An 18,326-nucleotide genomic window follows, 5' to 3' on the forward strand; every position below is an offset into this window, starting at 1 on the left:
ATCAGACAACAATACAGAAGTTGACCAAAGGTGGCGGTAAAGAGCAGAAAAACCATGTGATATGGTGAAAGTTGGCTGAAAAAGTCCTGCTGTGTGTATGCAATACAAGTTCTCAGCCGACGCCCTTTGTACAAACATCCAAGGGAATGTTTGTACAAAGTCCTATCGTGTGTATGAGGCTTTAGGCTTAAGTCACATCTGTTGGCCAATTGTTGGCCATAGCTGGGTCTCCTGTAGTTGAGAAGTAGACGTATATTGTAGGCCATTTTGGATATAAACACTCACCTCTAAGTCAGAATTTTTTTTCTTGGCTGATATGCACAAATTAACTTCTAAAATGAACAGAAAAACAAGGTGTATCCAGCTGTGAAATAATTATTTTACCATGTAATTAGGCCATCATCTTCAAATAGCATAACGACAGAAGTCAATTAAGACAATTAGAAATTGCCATATTCCATTGAGGTGTCTTAAACCAATCAGAGAAGAATGTGGAATTCAATATATACTACTCCAAAAACCAATCCCTGAGATGAAGAGTGACAGGTCACCCGACGAACACTCGCTCATCTGAACCTAGAAGGCTGTTAATGAAAGGTAAGCAGGGACACTATACAGTATATTATCAATATCATTCTCTGAGTTTTCCTTAATTATGTAGCTCAGATTGTCTCCACTATCACATCTACTCCATTTTCATGCATGTCCATGTCTGTCTATCATCTATTATCTATTTCTTGTGCTATGCATATTTTTTAACTGCATTTTTGAAAAAATTCTCATAGTACAGGAAATTAAAATACTGTCATGAGTAAAAAATATACTGTGTATGTATATATATGTATATATATATATATATATATATATATATATATATATATATATATAAACAAAGATAACAATAACATTCCATTCAAAGGGTCCAATTCAAGTTTTGCTAGCACTTAAAGTATGTACTGTAATTGTGTCCATTTAAGCAACATTGCATGAGATGCCACTTTATTATGAGTTATGGGCCATCACAGCTTAGTGAATTGGGCCCAACAGTACATTATATTTTCATCCCCAAGAGGTTGTTGAAAACATGAATACAATGGGGTTGATTTACTAAAACTGGAGAGTGCAAAATCTGGTGTAGCTGTGCATAGCAGCCAATCAACCTCTAACTTCAGTTTGTTCAATTAAGCTTTGACAAAAAAAACCATGGAATCTGATTGGTTTCTATGCAGAGCCACACCCGATTGTGCATTCTCCAGTTTTAGTAAATCAACCCCTATTAGTCTCATTGTTGGACTATAAGCCACATGGTATGTGAGATATCTGGCTATATCAAATTCTATGCCAAATAAAAAAAAGTATGAAATAAAATGTAAATAAAAAAAAAAGAATCCTCTCCTCGCCTCTCTTCTCTCCACTTCCTCCTCTCCTCTTCTTTCTCTCCTCTCCTTTCTTCTCCTCTCCTGTCCTCTCCTCTGCTTTACTCTCCTCTCTTCTCTTTACTCTCCTCGCCTCTCCTCTCTTCTCTCCACTTCCTTCTCTCCTCTCTTCTCTCCTCTTCTTGCCCCTCTTCTCCTCTCATTGTTACATAGTTAATCAGGTTTAAAAAAGACACAAGTCCATCTAGTTCAAACATAAAATAAATAAATAAAATAAAAACTATCATACAAACCCATATACCCAATCCTATACTGTACCCACAGTTGATCCAGAGGTGAAAAAAGTAAAAAAAAAAAAACAGAAAAACATGATCCAATTTGCAACAGCTGGGGAAAAAATTCCTTCCTGATCCCAGAGAGGCAATCGGATTTTCTCCCGGATCAACTTCACCTATAAATGTTAGTATCCAGTTATATTATGTACACTTAGGAAAGAATCCAGGCCTTTCTTAAAGCAATCTACTGAGCTGGTCAGAACCCCTTTTGGGGGGAGTCTATTTCACATTTTCACAGCTCTTACTGTGAAGAAACCTTTCCGTATTTGGAGATGAAAACTCTTTTCCTCTAGACATAAAGAGCACCCACTTGTCCTCAGTGTTGACCGTAAAGTGAATAACTCAACACCAAGTTCACTATATGGACCCCTTATATATTTGTACATGTTGATCATATCCCCCCTTAATCTCCTCTTATCAAGAGTGAATAAATTTGGTTCCTCTAATCTTTCCTCATAGCCGAGTCCCTCCATGCCTCTTATCAGTTTGGTTGTCCTTCTCTGCACTTTCTCCAGTTCCCCAATATCCTTTTTGAGAACTGGTGCCCAAAACTGAACTGAAGTAAGGGTCCCAGCACTGAACCTTGGGGTACACCACTGATAACCTTAGACCATTCAGAGTAAGAATCATTAACCACTACTCTCTGAATTATGTCTTTTAGCCAGTTTTCTATCCATTTACAAACAGATATTTCCAAACCTGTAGACTTTACCTTACACATGAGCCATGTGTGCGGAACTGTGTCAAACACTTTTGCAAATTCCAAATATACCACACCCCCCCCACCCCTCTGTCCAAGTATACCACATCCACCACCACCCCTCTGTCCAAGGTTTTACTTACCTCTTCATAAAAAGAAATCAGGTTTGTCTGACAACTTCTGTCTTTCATGAATCCATGCTGTCTGTTGCTCAAAATATTTTTTTCCTGCAAGAACTCGTCTATGTGGTCTTTTATTAAATTTTCCAGTATCTTCCCGACTATAGAAGTTAAACTAACAGGTCTATAGTTACTTGGTAAAGACTTTGTTCCCTTTTTAAATATAGGCACCACATTGGCCCTGCGCCAATCCAGTGGTACTATGCCAGTCATTAATGAGTCCCTAAAAATTAGATACAATGGCTTTGAAATGACAGAGCTCAATTCTTTTAGGATCCGTGGGTGGATGCCATCAGGTCCAGGTGCTTTATCCACCTTTATTCTGTCTAATTATTTCTGGACCATATCACTTTTGAGCCATTGTGGATTTGGGGCTGTGTCACTACCACCCCCATTATGGATATGAGCTCCCCCATGCTCATTTGTATACACAGAGCTGAAGAAAGTATTTAATAAATTTGCCTTCTCTTTGTCCCCGGTCACCCACTCTAGATTATTTTGTAAAGGGCCTACATGCTCAGACTTGACCTTTTTACTATTAATATATTTGAAGAATTTTTTGGGGTTTGACCTACTATCTTTTGCAATCTGTCATTCGTTTTGAGTTTTTGCATCCTTGATTTCCTTTTTACATATTCTGTTATATTCTTTGTAACATTTAAACAACACCGGTGTTCTTTCATTTTTATATTTTTTTAAAGCTCTTTTCTTATTGTTTATAGCTTTTTTTAACTTTGGCCATGAGCCACATAGGTTTTATAGCCCTTTAAACTTCTTGCCCATGGCAATATACTTTGCAGTGAGATCACAAACAGTAACTTTGAAGAATTCCCTCCTATGCTTTTCTCTCCATTCCTCTCTTCTCCTTTCCTTATCCTTTTCTCCAATCCTCTCCTCTGCTTTTCTTTCTCTCTTCTTCCTTCCTCTATTCTCCAGTTTTAGTAAATCAACCCCCATGAGTCTCATTGTTGGACTATAAGCCACAGTGCGATATCTGGCTATATCAAATTCTTTGGCAATTAAAAAAAAGTAAGAAATAAAATGTAAATAAATAAAAAATAAGGGGATCCTCTTTTCTCCTCTTCTCTGCTTTCCTCTCTTTTCCCCTCCTCTGCTTTCCTCTCCTCTCTTCTTTTCTCTCCTCTTCTCTCCTCTCTCCTCATCACCTTTCTTTTTTTTTTCTCTCCAGTTGTCTACTCTGCAATTCTTTCCCTCGTCTACTCTCCTCTTTCTTCTATCTTCTCCTCTTCTTTTCTTTCTTTACTCTCCTCTGCTCTTCTTTATGTCTTTTTCTCTACTCTCCTTTTCTTTCTCTGCTTTTATCCACTTTCTCTTCCACTTTTCTCCCCTCCTCTTTTCTTTCTACCCTCACCTCTCATCTTCTCCTCTCTCCTTTTCTTTCCTACCCTTTACTATTCCTTCTTTTTTTTTTTTGTTCCTCTCTGTTCTTCCACTTTTTCTCTACATGTTTGGAAAGTCCCTCTTTTTGTGGGACTATACAGGCCCAGGCTTTAAGATAAGTGTTTTAAAAAAAAAAAAAGTAAACACATTTTATGTATACATGAGTATTAAAATCACAAATGTATAAATAGACAATGTGGCTTAAAATGTAAGATTACCAAATATCTTGATATAAAATACAAATGGGGATTTAAGGTACAAAAACCGATGGGGGAGACACCTGGTGCATTTTGAGAATTGCTTCTCTTCTTCAGAGGTGTCTAAGTCTAAGTTGCATACACACGATCACACAAATGTTGGCCAACAATTATGAACATAGTGACGTACAAGACTTACGGTGTGCTGATAAAATGGAAGTTCAATAGTCATGCGCCACCCTTTGGGCTCCTACTGCTAATGTTGTGTTTGGTGAGCATTGATTCCGAGCATGCGTGGACTTTTGTGCAACGGACTTGTGTAAACGCGATAGGAAAAAAAAATTGTTGGCTGGAAATTTGAGAACCTGCTAGCCAACATTTGTTGGCGGAAAGTCCGACAACAAATGTTTTATGGAGCATACACGCGGTTGGAATTTCTGCCAACAAGCTCACATCCAACATTTGTTGTCGGAATATCCGATCGTGTGTACGCAGTATAACAGGTTTTCTTCTAAGATTGTCCTGTATTTGGCTCCATCCATCTTCCCATCAACTCTGACCAGATTCCCTGTCCTTACTGAAGAAAAGCATTTCCACAACATGATGCTGCCACCACCATGTTTCATGGTGGGGATGTGTTCAGGGTGATGTGCAGTGTTAGTTTTCTGCAACACATAGAGTTTTGCTTTTAGGCCAACATGTTAAATTTTTGGTCTCATCTGACCAGAGCACCTTCTTCCACGTTTGCTGTGTCCCACACATGGCCCCCCCCAACAGGTTTTCTTTCAACAATGGATTTCTTCTTGTCACTCTTCCATAAAGGACAGATTTGTGGAGTGCACGACTAATGCCCCATACACACGGTCGGACATTCCGACCACAAAATCCGTCAAAATCTGTGTTGCATACACGCGGTCGCACAAAGTTGTCGGAAAATCAGATCGTTCAGAACGAGGTGACGTACAAAACGTACGACTGGACTACGTAGAGGCCAGTAGTCAATAGCTTTCGTCTCCAAATTTTTTCTGAGCATGCATGGCACTTTGTGCGTCAGAATTCTCTACACATGATCAGAAAAAGTCTGATCGGATTTTTGTTGTCGGAAAAATTTTAGATCCAACTCTCAAACCATTTCCGTCGGAAATTCAGACGGAAAAAGTCCGATAGAGCCCACACAAGATCAGATTTTCCGACAACATAATCTGATCGGACTTTTTCCATTGGCATTTCCGACCGTGTGTATGGGGCATAATAGTTGTCCTGTGGACAGATTTTTCCACCTGAGCTGTGGATCTCTGCAGTTCCTCCAGTGTCACCATGGGCCTCTTGGCTGCTTTTCTGATTAATCTTTGCCCAGCCTATCACATATTTATTTGTAAAAAAAAAAGTAAAACCATTTATCATTTTCCTTCCACTTTCCAATTATGTGCACTTTGTGTCTATCACATAAAATCCCAATAAAATACATTTATGTTTTTATCTGTAACATAACAAAATGTGGAAAATTTCAAGGGGTGTGAATACTTTTTCAAGACACTGTACCTGTCCAGGGAGCCCGCGATGTCAGGACCCCAGATGATCTTCGGATCGGAAACACGCTGTACTTTTTTTTTTTTGGTCTGGTGGCAGAGGCAGGGGATGGGGGGCAAACATCAGAGAGACTAAACTGTGGTTTCGTCTCCCAGAAGTGGGAAATAGTACCTGTCAAAAACAGGTTCCCATCCCCCCCCCCCTCGAAAGGTGCCAAATGTGGCACCGGAGGAGAAGTGCAAATTACACTTTGGGGTAAATCACATTTACATAACATTTACAGTTACATAGTTGATAGGGTTGAATAAAGACACAAGTCCGTCCAGTTCAACCTGTGGTGTGTGTGTGTATGTGTTATGTCAATAGCACATTGTATACCCCTGTATGTTGTGATCGTTAAGATTCCCATCTAATAGTTTTTTTTCAACTACTGTTGCTCCCTGCTGATACCACTGCTTGTGGAAGAGAATTCCCCATCCTTATCGCACTGGCAGTAAAGAACCCTCTATGCAGTTTAAGGTTAAACTGCTTCTCTGGCCGCATGTCTTTTTAAACTCCCTCCTACTGCATACTTCTTTCCGTATGCTAGGATCACCAGTAAGGTATTTGAATATCACTATCATATCTCCTCTCAAGTGTCTCTTCACCAGAGAGTGAATACGTTTAATGCTTGTAGTCTTTCCCCATAACCAGGGCCGTTTGAAGGAATTTGGGGGCCCCAAGCAAATGGACATGGAGGCCCCCCCGCGCGCACGCACGCATGCACGCACGTACAGTGGACACACTACATCTAACGATATCTAATGAGGAGAGCAAAAAAGAAAGATTTACCATAGCTTTCTTTCCATTTTCTTTCTTTACCACCCCATTTCCATCTTATTGCTTCTTTTTTTGAATCAGGTAATATTTATTAAAGATTTTTGCATAAATGTACAAAGCAGAGAAAAGACTCTACAGTAGGGAAATGGGATGAGCATTTGTATTTTTAGCACCCAAATGCATTACTTTACATTTATCAACATTAACCTCCCTGGCAGTATGATTAGTTCTGGTTTTAGGTGCTGAAAGCGGTACAACTATTTTGCATGGTAATTTGGCATTTTATATTGTAGTCCTGTAATTCTTAGGAATAACTCTCTTAAATCTGTTCAAACTAGAGTCTATCAGACATCCCGGGTATGATAAAGTTTATAATATAATCAATAATAATAAAAATTATTCAATAATGTAATCAAATCCAAAAACACTGAAATTTGCTAATTTGCAGAATTGTCGCTGTCATTAGATTTAGTGTTTGATGACGAATTTCCCCACAAATCGCTATCGCTCAATTCTGCGAGTGATTATAATTTATTATCGCTGTTTTCTAGTTGGTCTAAAATCACTTTTGACATAAAGGGACACTTTTTGGTTGCTATGGACAATCTCCAAATTCCAGGCAGAAAAAACAGTATTTATAATATAAAAGTGCATTTCTTTATACAGTACTGTAATACAGTACTGTGTGTGTTTTGTGTATTTTAACTTTTTAGAATTTGGCGCCGATCTCCGCTCCCGTGCGCCGTAACGTCGCAGGGAATGGAGCTCGGCGGCACTCGGGCACTGTGTGAATCGAGCGGAGGACAGCTCGATCACACAGCGCAGAGGACATCGCTGGATCCAGGGGACAAGGTAAGTAACTTCTCCCTGTATCCATGCGATCACGGGTCTGGCTCGGGGTTACCGCTTATGATAGTAAAACCCTAACCCGAGCCAGACTCAGGGTTACCGCCAGGGAGGTTAAACCTCACTTGCCATATAATTGCACACCCCAGTATTTTATTTAGGTCTTCTTGTAAGGTTTCCATATCTTGCTGGGAAGTGATTGCCCTGCTTAGCTTTGTATCATCAGCAAATATTGAGATTGAGCGGTTTAGCCCAGGGGTCTCCAAACTTTCTAAGCATAGTGCCAGTTTACTGTCCTTCAAAGTTTAGGGGGGCTGGACTGAGGTCAGCAGGAGTAAAGTAAAAGTAAATGGCCTGGCATCAGTGGGAGTAAACAATACTCCAGGATTGGTATCAGAGGGAAGAATAATGCCCCATCACTGGTGTCAGTGGGAGGATTAGTGCCCCATCATTGGTGTCAATGGGAGGAATAGTAGTACGCCATCATTGGTGTGAGTATGAGGAATAATGCCCCATTTTTGGTGTCAGTGGCAGAAACTGTCAGCAACAATGGAGGTAATAATGCTCCAAGGGCCAGATAAAAGCAAGCAAAGGGCTGCAGTTTGGAAACCACTGGACTTTAGCCCATCCTCTCCATCGCATAGTTCCACAAAAAGAGTCTTTTCCAAACATCTTACATATCGTGATGATGGCGCCTCCAAACACCCTATCATTATGCAATGTACTTTTTCTATACTTATCCTTTCAATTGCTTTTCTTTCATGGGGCCATAAATGGACTACTTCCAATAGCTCAATGTCATAGGGCTAATTTTTCTCAATGACTAGAGAAATGTAAGGTGTTAAGTATGGTGGGTCCCCAGTTCAGTATATTTATTAAATGCTAAAGGTCAAAAGAACGAGGCAGACATAGAACAATATCTATTCAACACCGTTTTATTTCAGTAACTTTTGCTTCAAAATGATAACATAATATTTTGGTTCAGCCAATGTAAAGGTTAGGTGGTCTAGGACAGTGATGACGAACCTTGGCAACTACATTTTTCATGATGCTCAACTAGAGTGCATGAGCCACATGGGAAATGTATTTCCAAAACATCTAAGGTGCCAAGGTTCAGCATCATTGGTCTATGAAGAGGCATGGGAAAACAATTCAATACATGAATAAAAAATCCAGCAACTTCCATATATCCCACAATACCCCAACCTTCTGTTTAATAAAGCTGTTTATCGCCTTTTTCGTACCTTTTAGATCGATAGCTCTTCATCCATCTGTTATACTTCCCTTTATTTGTCAGCCCATCTCATGTGTCTTTTCACTTTGTTCTTCATGCAGAATGCTTATTGGGTTCTTCATCTATTTCTTCACCTTGTCCTTATGTATTTCCTTCGGTCAACCTCTTCCTTGCACACTTCGAAGTCCTTCTGAGATTGGATATTTCCAAGATGGAGATATCTTGATTGGAGGGTTTATCCCTATATGGACATCATGGATAGAACAGAGCTATTCATTCAGAGAACAGGACCAGCCCATAACCTGCACTGCGTGAGTATACCTCTTCTGTATTTTCGCATGAAAGTAGAACTATAGGCAAAACTTTTTTTTTTTTCATTTTGGATAGTGTAAGGGAGGGTTATAACCCCTGTAATTTTTTTTACCATCTGTGTCCCATTGCAGAGATTTTCCTTCAATTCCTGTCCTATGGCCAAACAGGAAGTGAGAAGAAATCCCGGCAAATTAAATACTTCCCGCAAACGGACGTACCTGTACCTCGGTTTGAGGAAATGGGTGTACCGGGGAGAAGCCTGCAGCTGCAGGCTTCTCCCCGGCACTGTTTTTAAGAGCGGGCAGTTGGCTATCTGCTAATAATGGCCAATGCGGCTTAACTGCAGCTCACCCATTATCGCAGGCAGCGGGAGGGGACGCACCAACCCCCCACCAGTTCCACCCAGGTCTCCCGTCCCACCAGGAGATGGAGACCCAAGCCACCAGCCAGCCCATCCGCTGGCTGGCCGGAGACCCGGATGAAGCCAGAAACGGCTTAGATCGGGTCTCCGATGTAAAAACCCTACTACGTCACTTCCGGTTTACTCAGCTGCCAATGGCGCGGATTTTTAAAAAATCAACAGTATTCAGTAATGCCGATTTTGGTGTTTTAAATACTTTTATGTGCAAAGGAGGGATCCACTGATCCCTCCATAAAGAGTACCTGTCATCCCCACGTGCTCACGCTCCAAAGAAAACGCATACATATTGTAAGTCTTACCCGCAAATGTAAACAGTGTTCAAATCACACATGTGAGGTATTGCCGTGATCGTCAGAGGGAGAACAATAATGCTAGCACTAGACCTTCTCTGTAACACTAATCTCATAACCATTTTTTAAAAGCGTTGTCTATGGGGATTTTTAAGTACCGTAGTTCGTCGCCATTGCACAAGTGTGCGCAATTTTAAATCATAACATGTTAGGTATCTATTGACTCAACGTAACATCATCTTTCACATTATACAAAAGAAGAGTAAATGTCTTATACAGCCCACTTCCTGTTCCTGTCTTGTAAAAAGCCTAGGCTTATGACATCATGCACAGCTCTCTCTCTCTCATTTTTGTGAGAATTTGCCAGGAAGGGAGGGGTGATGAGTCATACGAGGTCCAATGAGAGCTGCACAGTTAAAATTATTGCAGCCAGCGGAGGGAGATTTCTGCAGCATATTTGGCAAGTACAGAATCACAGTATATATAAAATAATATGCAAAGTGGTTGAAGGGAAGCTTCAGAATGACAAAGATGTTTTTATTACAAATTACTGCAGACTGCAGTTCCTCTTTAAGCAGTTAAGGAAATTCCTTGGGGACCCCCAGCTCACCAGAACTAGTGTCCCCATTGGAAGATTTCCCCTTTATTACTTTTCTCTGGACAGCCCAAAATGTATGATTTTCTTTTACTTTCACTTTCAATGATAATGGTAAACAGGACAAAGAGAGAGGGTGAATCTCCCTAATGGGGGCACAGAGAGCAATGGAAACTGACAGGGGTTCTAATCCGTCTCCACTCTACCCAAAACAAAAATATTTGCCTTTAGTTATACTTTAACCACTTACGGACAACCGCACGCCGATATATATGTCCTAACTTTGAAAAGGGATATCTTTGTTATGGCAGCAGCTAGCTACCATAAATATATATATAAAATTATATTATATTATAATTTATGATTTTGTATTTCAAATTTTATCATACCCGGGATGTCTATTAGAATCTTGTTTGGATGGATTTAAGTGAATTATTTCTAAGAATTACAGACCTACAATATAAAACGCCAAATTTCCATGCAAAATAATGGTACCGCTTTCAGCACCTAAAATCTGAAATAATCATACCGTCAGGGAGGTTAAAGGGAAATTTTTATTTTTATTATTTTTTTTATTGCATTTTAGTGTAAATATGAGATCTGAGGTCTTTTTGACCCCAGATCTCATATTTAAGAGGTCCTGTCATGCTTTTTTTCTCTATAACGGATGTTTACATTTCTTGTAATAGGAATAAAAGTGACACCATTTTTTTTTTAAAAGAACAATGTAAAAATAAAAAAAATGAAAGGTAAAATAAATAAGAAAAAAATAAAAATACATTTTAAATGTGCCCCGTCCTGCCGATCTCATGTGCAGAAGCGAACGCATACTTGACTAAAGGAAAACAGAGATCCATGTTCCTGCTTAGCAGAAACATGAGATCTCCATTTTCCTTTCTAGTAGAACAGCAGTCTGCCTAAAACTGTGGCTCTGCCTCTCCAGGAACGATCGCCGAGTTCCCGGCAGCCATTGTGGCGGCCGGACCCACTGATTGGCTCCTACTGTGTCCAATCACAGGGGGAGCAGGGCTCCGGTGGAGCACGCATGTGCTCGAGAGCCGAAGACAAGAATCACTTACAGTTACGTAAGTTTTCACTAAAATGCAGTGCCACTGTAAATTTACCTGGGGTGGTCCTTAAGCGGTTAATCACCACTGGGTTTTTATTTTTTGCTAAAAAAACAAGAAAAGACTGACATTTTTTAAAATAAAATAGCATTTTTCATAGTTTGTTATAAACGTTTGCAAACAGATAATTTTTCTCCCCCACCAATGTGCTCTGATGAGCCTGCACTGATGGGCACTAATGAGGCGGCACTGGTAGGCACTGATGAGGCTGCACAAACACGGTATAAAGAGTAAACCGCGCTATTCAAAAAAAAATATATATATATAAATAAATTCCCTACAAGCAGCGACCCTAATCGTAATACTCCGATAATAGACTGAATAGGTGGAAAAAGTGAGCTGCGCTAAAAAAACACTAAAAAAAATCTCTAATCACGAAAATTCATCAATAAACACAAGAGAAAATAGTGACAAAAAGGGATACAAACAATTATCTTGAAAAGTTAAAGATTTAAATAAATTGTATCAGTGAGTAATATCTTTTAAACATATAAGTGACAAAAAGATTTAGTCAGTGCCCATAATATAGTTAGCATAAATTACATATCCCTTATATATAAATCACATAAATTGTCAATATTAAAGAAAATAAACCAACACACCACCAATTTGTTGTAATAAATGAACAAAAAAACCAACAAAAAATTTAGAGAAAAAAATCTGAAAAAGTCCCAGAAATAATGATCCAAAGGATAGTGTTAATTCTTCCAAAGTGAAAATATGGAATTGACACCCACAATGCTCTGTGTTAAAGGGAATCCAAGCAATCACCTCCACCAGTGAGAAGGGGGGCCTCTTACCAGAATTATAGATCTCAGTGTCAATGAGATCAACAGGGCAAAAGCACAGGAGTTCTGGATGAGCCACACAGCCTTTATCCTTGATGCAAAGCCTCCAGACAAGGAACGAGCATATCGTGTATCATATAAAAAATCAGAAAGGCACTCGCATAGCGTAAAACCTCTTATTTTAATGGAAATAAAAAAATAAACAATATTGCACTCACATGTACACAGAAGAATACGATCGTATAATACAGAAAAACGAGCCGGCCGGCTCTCGTGTCCCGCCCGCACTTCCTGGTTGGGCGTAGAACGCGGTGACGTCAGCACGCCGTACCTCCCTACGCGTGTTTCGTCATGAACGAGCTATAATTCTGGTAAGCGGCACCCCTTCTCACTGGTGGAGGTGATTGCTTGGATTCCCTTTAACACAGAGCATTGTGGGTGTCAATTCCATATTTTCACTTTGGAAGAATTAACACTATCCTTTGGATCATTATTTCTGGGACTTTTTCTGATTTTTTTCTCTAAATTTTTTGTTGTTTTTTTTGTTCATTTATTACAACAAATTGGTGGTGTGTTGGTTTATTTTCTTTAATATTGACTTAATTTATGTGATTTATATATAAGGGGTATGTAATTTATGCTAACTATATTATGGGCACTGACTAAATCTTTTTGTCACTTATATGTTTAAAAGATATTACTCACAATTTATTTAAAATCTTTAACTTTTCAAGCTAATTGTTTGTATCCCTTTTTGTCACTATTTTCTCTTGTGATTATTGATGAATTTTCGTGATTAGAGATTTTTTTTGTGTTTTTTTAGCGCAGCTCACTTTTTTCACCTACTGATGAGGCTGCACTGATAGGCGGCACCGATGGGCACTGATAGGTGGTACTGATGGACTCTAATAGGTGACACTGATAAGCACTGGCAGGCAGCACTGATAGGTGACACTGATGAGGAGGCAGTGATAGGCACTGATTGGCAGCACTGATGGGCACTAATTGGCAGCACTGTTGGGCACTGTTGAGATTGCATGGCTAATCAGGACATTGATAATCAATGCCCTGATTATCAGTGCTGATGTCCCTTTAAAACAAGCCGGTTATTGGCTCTCTTTCCCTCTCCTCATGCTGTCAGCGTGAGGAAAGAAAAGCCGATAACCAGCTTGTGTTTACTTCTGTGATCAGCTGTCATTGGACACAGCTGATCACATTACACGTACAATTATAAAATTATAGGTATTGAAATTTCCTTTAAAATTTGGCTGTTAGTGAACGTAACGAATACGAATTTATTCGAAGTTACGAATTATCTGAAATAACAAATGCCCTAACAAAACAAAATGCCTAAACAAATGGAATGGAATGAATTATTAATACTAATAATAATAAAAATAGTAATAATAATAATAATAAAAAGTTTTTATTATTACTATTATTATTTGTATTTATTATTATTAATTAATTACGTTCCATTCGGCATTAGTTATTTTGGATAATTTGTGACTTCAGATAAATTCGTATTCGTTACATTCACTAACATCAAAGTTTGAAAATAAAGTAAATTCCAATACCTATAATTTAATAGTTATTATTAGCTAGTTATAATTTCAGATTTTTGAATTTTTGGGTTTTCATATTTACGTATTTACGAATTTTCGAATATTTGAATTTACGAATTTACAAATATTCAAATTTACAAATATTTGCAAACATTTATTAAACGGGCTTTCGTTTATTCTGATATTTCCCAATTAACAAATTTGTTGAAATTCATTAAAAAACGAATTCGGAACAGAACAAATTGCACATGTCTACTTAATTACACCGTTTAATATTCCCTTTTACTTAGGTTTACCTTTGCACAAAAAATGAAAAGGTGAACGTACGTTGTACACCCCCCCACCACCTCCTTGGTCCCCGATGTACTTACCCCTGTGGGTGATTAGCTGTCACTGCAGCCAGTGCAGTGGTCCAGAAAATCCGAAAATTCTAAACAACGACAATCCAAAAATTCTAAATAATAACTAATTAACTAACTAACTAATAATAACTAATTATTAAATTATAGGTATTGGAATTTCCTTTCAAATTTAGCTGTTAGCAAACGTAATGAATACGAATTTATCCGAAGTTACGAATTACCCTAAATAACAAATGCCCTAAATGGAACGGAAGGAACTATTAATGATAATAATAATAAAACATTTTTATTATTATTATTAGTTATTATTATTAATTTGTTACGTTCCATTCGTTTAGATGCGGCATTCGTTATTTTGGATAATTCGCGACTTCGGATAAATTTGTATTCGTTACATTCACTAACAGCCAAATTTGGAAGGAAATTTTAATACCTATGATTTAATAGTTAGTAATAGTTATTATTATCTAGTTATAATTTCAGATTTTCAAATTTTCGAGTTTTCAAATTTACGAATTTTCGAATATTTGAATTTACGAATTTACAAATATTTGGGAAAATGTATTAAGCAGGCTTTCATTTATTCGGCTATTTCACAATTAACACATTTGTTGAAATTCGTTAAAAAAACGAATTCAGAACGAAACAAATTGCGCATGTCTACTAGATTGTTAATTACACCGTTTAATATTCCCTTTTACTTAGGTTACCTTTGCACAAAAAATGAAAAGGTGAACGTACGTTGTACACCCCCCCACCACCTCCTTGGTCCCCGATGTACTTACCCCTGTGGGTGATTAGCTGTCACTGCAGCCAGTGCAGTGGTCCAGAAAATCCGAAAATTCTAAACAACGACAATCCAAAAATTCTAAATAATAACTAATTAACTAACTAACTAATAATAACTAATTATTAAATTATAGGTATTGGAATTTCCTTTCAAATTTAGCTGTTAGCAAACGTAATGAATACGAATTTATCCGAAGTTACGAATTACCCTAAATAACAAATGCCCTAAATGGAACGGAAGGAACTATTAATGATAATAATAATAAAACATTTTTATTATTATTATTAGTTATTATTATTAATTTGTTACGTTCCATTCGTTTAGATGCGGCATTCGTTATTTTGGATAATTCGCGACTTCGGATAAATTTGTATTCGTTACATTCACTAACAGCCAAATTTGGAAGGAAATTTTAATACCTATGATTTAATAGTTAGTAATAGTTATTATTATCTAGTTATAATTTCAGATTTTCAAATTTTCGAGTTTTCAAATTTACGAATTTTCGAATATTTGAATTTACGAATTTACAAATATTTGGGAAAATGTATTAAGCAGGCTTTCATTTATTCGGCTATTTCACAATTAACACATTTGTTGAAATTCGTTAAAAAAACGAATTCAGAACGAAACAAATTGCGCATGTCTACTAGATTGTTAATTACACCGTTTAATATTCCCTTTTACTTAGGTTACCTTTGCACAAAAAATGAAAAGGTGAATGTACGCTGTACACCCCCCCCCCCCCCACCTCCTTGGTCCCGATGTACTTACCCCTGTGGGTGATTAGATTTCTCTGCAGCCGGTGGGGCGGTCCAGGGATTTGAAAATACCACCCATTAAAGTGTCATTGTGTATTACAAGGCGAAAAATACTGCTAAATTGTGCAAAATGGTTTTGGGAAGCCCCAGGCAGCCCTGCCCGATGAGATGATGGGGTCAAGCTTAGGTGGTCAAGAAACAGCAGAAGCAGAATTCTGCATTTGCTCGTTTTCTCCAAGAAGCCTTTTTTTTTTTGGTATTTGTAGCACTAACCCCCCGAAGGAGCTGCTGGTTAGATTGGGCTTACCGTTACCTTCTTTCTCTTCTCACTTCACGTCTAGGGGTGTCCCGTGGTAGATGGCCTAGTAACTCGAGAGACTGGCAACGGATACACTTAAATGGATTTTATTTGCAAAAACATAGACAATGAACAGTCTCTTTAAAATGGGATCAGAGGGTTGGAAAGGAAGTTCAGGTACTCTTAGTGTCAAAGTCAATATTGTAACGTTTGCTTACTTTGACTGCATCCAGAGAATAGACATTCGCAACTGGATGATCACTCAAGTTGGACAGTCCCTCTCTCACAAGGCCTAACAGCCAAGGTGCTTACTCAGAAACATGTCTCTGCCACAGATGTTGTTGTAGAACACGTAGGAAAACTAAACTTGTAGAACACTCCTGTGATACCTGGATCTTTCAGCCAGCTTGGCGATATCCACGAGACTGGATTCTCTTGGGTACTTCAGCTCCTCCAGGCTTTTACTAAGAAACCAACCCATACGCGGCCTTCTTCTGAAGAGTCCTCCCCTGGATAGCATGAAGTCACTGGGTCTCTCCCAAACCGCAGACGGCACCCAACCACCTCAGAATCCTCCTTTAGTTTCCTTTCCTCAGGCTAGCCAGCCCCGAGACAACAAGATCTGGTGGATCCACACCCCAGGTCATAGCCTTCCTGGTGGCTGGTCAGGAGGACCAGGACCATGAAGTCAGCACATCCTTCTGGACCGGAACCCCGAACCATGTGACGTCTGCATCTTAAATACCCTCTTGCCAGAAAGCACAACTCCCACTGGGCGGGCTCTGAGAGAGAGTAACTTAAGCACCCAACCAAACCATAGTTCCATACCAGCCAGAAGAGACAGTGCCCCCTGTGGTCAGGCTGAATCTTATAGTCCAGTCAGACTGATGCTGAAGTCCAAATTTAGACAATTGTTCCCAAACTAAACTGCAGTTCAGGTATAACCTTAACTTTGAAAAACACATAGCGCATGCTCTTCAGGAGCTGGTGCTACATATTCATTTTATGTTTATAATTGAATGCTTGTTTTTTTTTTCATAACTTGAAATTACCTTTTTTTTATTCCATCAGATTAAGTACCATGGATTACAGCTGGTTTCAGGCCGTGATATACGCTATAAAAGAGATAAATGCTGATGATCTACTCTTACCAAATGTAAAATTAGGATTTCAGAATTTTGATTCATGTACGCACACTGCCAAGGCCTTGTGGGGAACATTCTGGACTCTGACTGGAAGGGAACAACCCATCCTCAACTATCAGTGTAACCGGAAGATCCCCATGGCTATTGTTGGCGAGGCTTTATCGTCGTCCTCCATTGCGATGGCCACCGTGTTGGGAACATACATGTACCCCCAGGTAAAGTCACAGTGGGCTTGATTTACTGAAGGCAAATAGGCTGCTAATTTTGCAAGGGTAATTGCACTTTGCAGGAGAATTATCCCCAGATCTTAGTGAATGTGGTAACATTTATACTTTGCGAGCAATACCCAATCTCATGCTAAGAAAAAGCGCATGATTGGATTATAGAAGTCAGCAGAGCTTCACCTCATTTACTAAGCTGCTACTGTGAGCTTCACCAGCTTCTGGTTCCTGTACTGAATGGCTGCTCTGCTGTAATGTGAACACAGGGGAGCATTAGCTCCTGTTTTTTTACAATGTTGTCTTGGATGCCATTACTTTGATTGGATGAGGTGGAGAGGTTGGGTGGTGAGGTCATAATCTCCACCTCATTCGACCAGAATACACAGAGGTATGTGACCCAGTAGCTAACAGCAATCATTGTAGTAGTGGTGCCTACTACAGTGATTTCCAGCTTTCAGGGGGATCCCACAGGTATGGCACATAAATACTTACATTGATCCAAGCTCAACCAATTTAACTATGTAAAAATTGCCATACCTGGATTTCAGCTTTAAAGTTACCCTTTCTTTTGCCCATGATGGACAGAGTCAAAGGGTCGTTTAAAGCCCAACTCCATGTTTTACGGCCCACGGTTTAGGAGTGTGTCTATGGGGATGTTTGACCATTCTTCCAGAAGCACATTTGTGAAGTCAGGCATTGATGTTGGATAAGAAGGCCTGGTTCACAGTCTCTGTTCTAATTTATCCCAAAGGTGTTCTATCGGGTTGAGGTCAGGACTCTGTGCAGGCCAGTCAAGTTCCTCCATCCCAAACATGTTCATCCATGTCTTTATGAACCTTGCTTTGTGCACTGGTGCACAGTCATGTTGGAACAGGAAGGGCCATCCCCAAACTGTTCCCACAAAGTTGAGAGCATGAAATTGTCCAAAATATCTTGGTATGCTGACACCTTAAGAGTCCCGTTCACTGGAACTAAGGGGCCAAGCCCAACCCCTGAAAAACAACCGCACACCATAATCCCCCCTCCACCAAATG

General features: G+C 39.1%; 1 protein-coding gene across 1 annotated transcript in view; it reads left to right on the top strand.

Annotated features, from left to right (window-relative positions):
• Nucleotides 1-540: 540 nt before the first annotated feature.
• Nucleotides 541-18,326, top strand: part of LOC143961367 (extracellular calcium-sensing receptor-like) — a 30,164-nt gene continuing 12,378 nt past the window's right edge. The window contains exons 1-3 of the mRNA XM_077470634.1: nt 541-597; nt 8,719-8,928; nt 16,998-17,286. Coding sequence (XP_077326760.1) covers nt 8,720-8,928; nt 16,998-17,286 — 498 coding nt within the window. The 5' untranslated portion in view covers nt 541-597; nt 8,719. The remainder of the gene's footprint in view (nt 598-8,718; nt 8,929-16,997; nt 17,287-18,326) is intronic.

The sequence above is a fragment of the Lithobates pipiens genome, unplaced genomic scaffold (genome assembly GCF_037356315.1).
Source record: "Lithobates pipiens isolate NorthernLeopardFrog02 unplaced genomic scaffold, aLitPip1_a1.2 Scaffold_8, whole genome shotgun sequence".
NCBI lineage: Eukaryota > Metazoa > Chordata > Amphibia > Anura > Ranidae > Lithobates > Lithobates pipiens.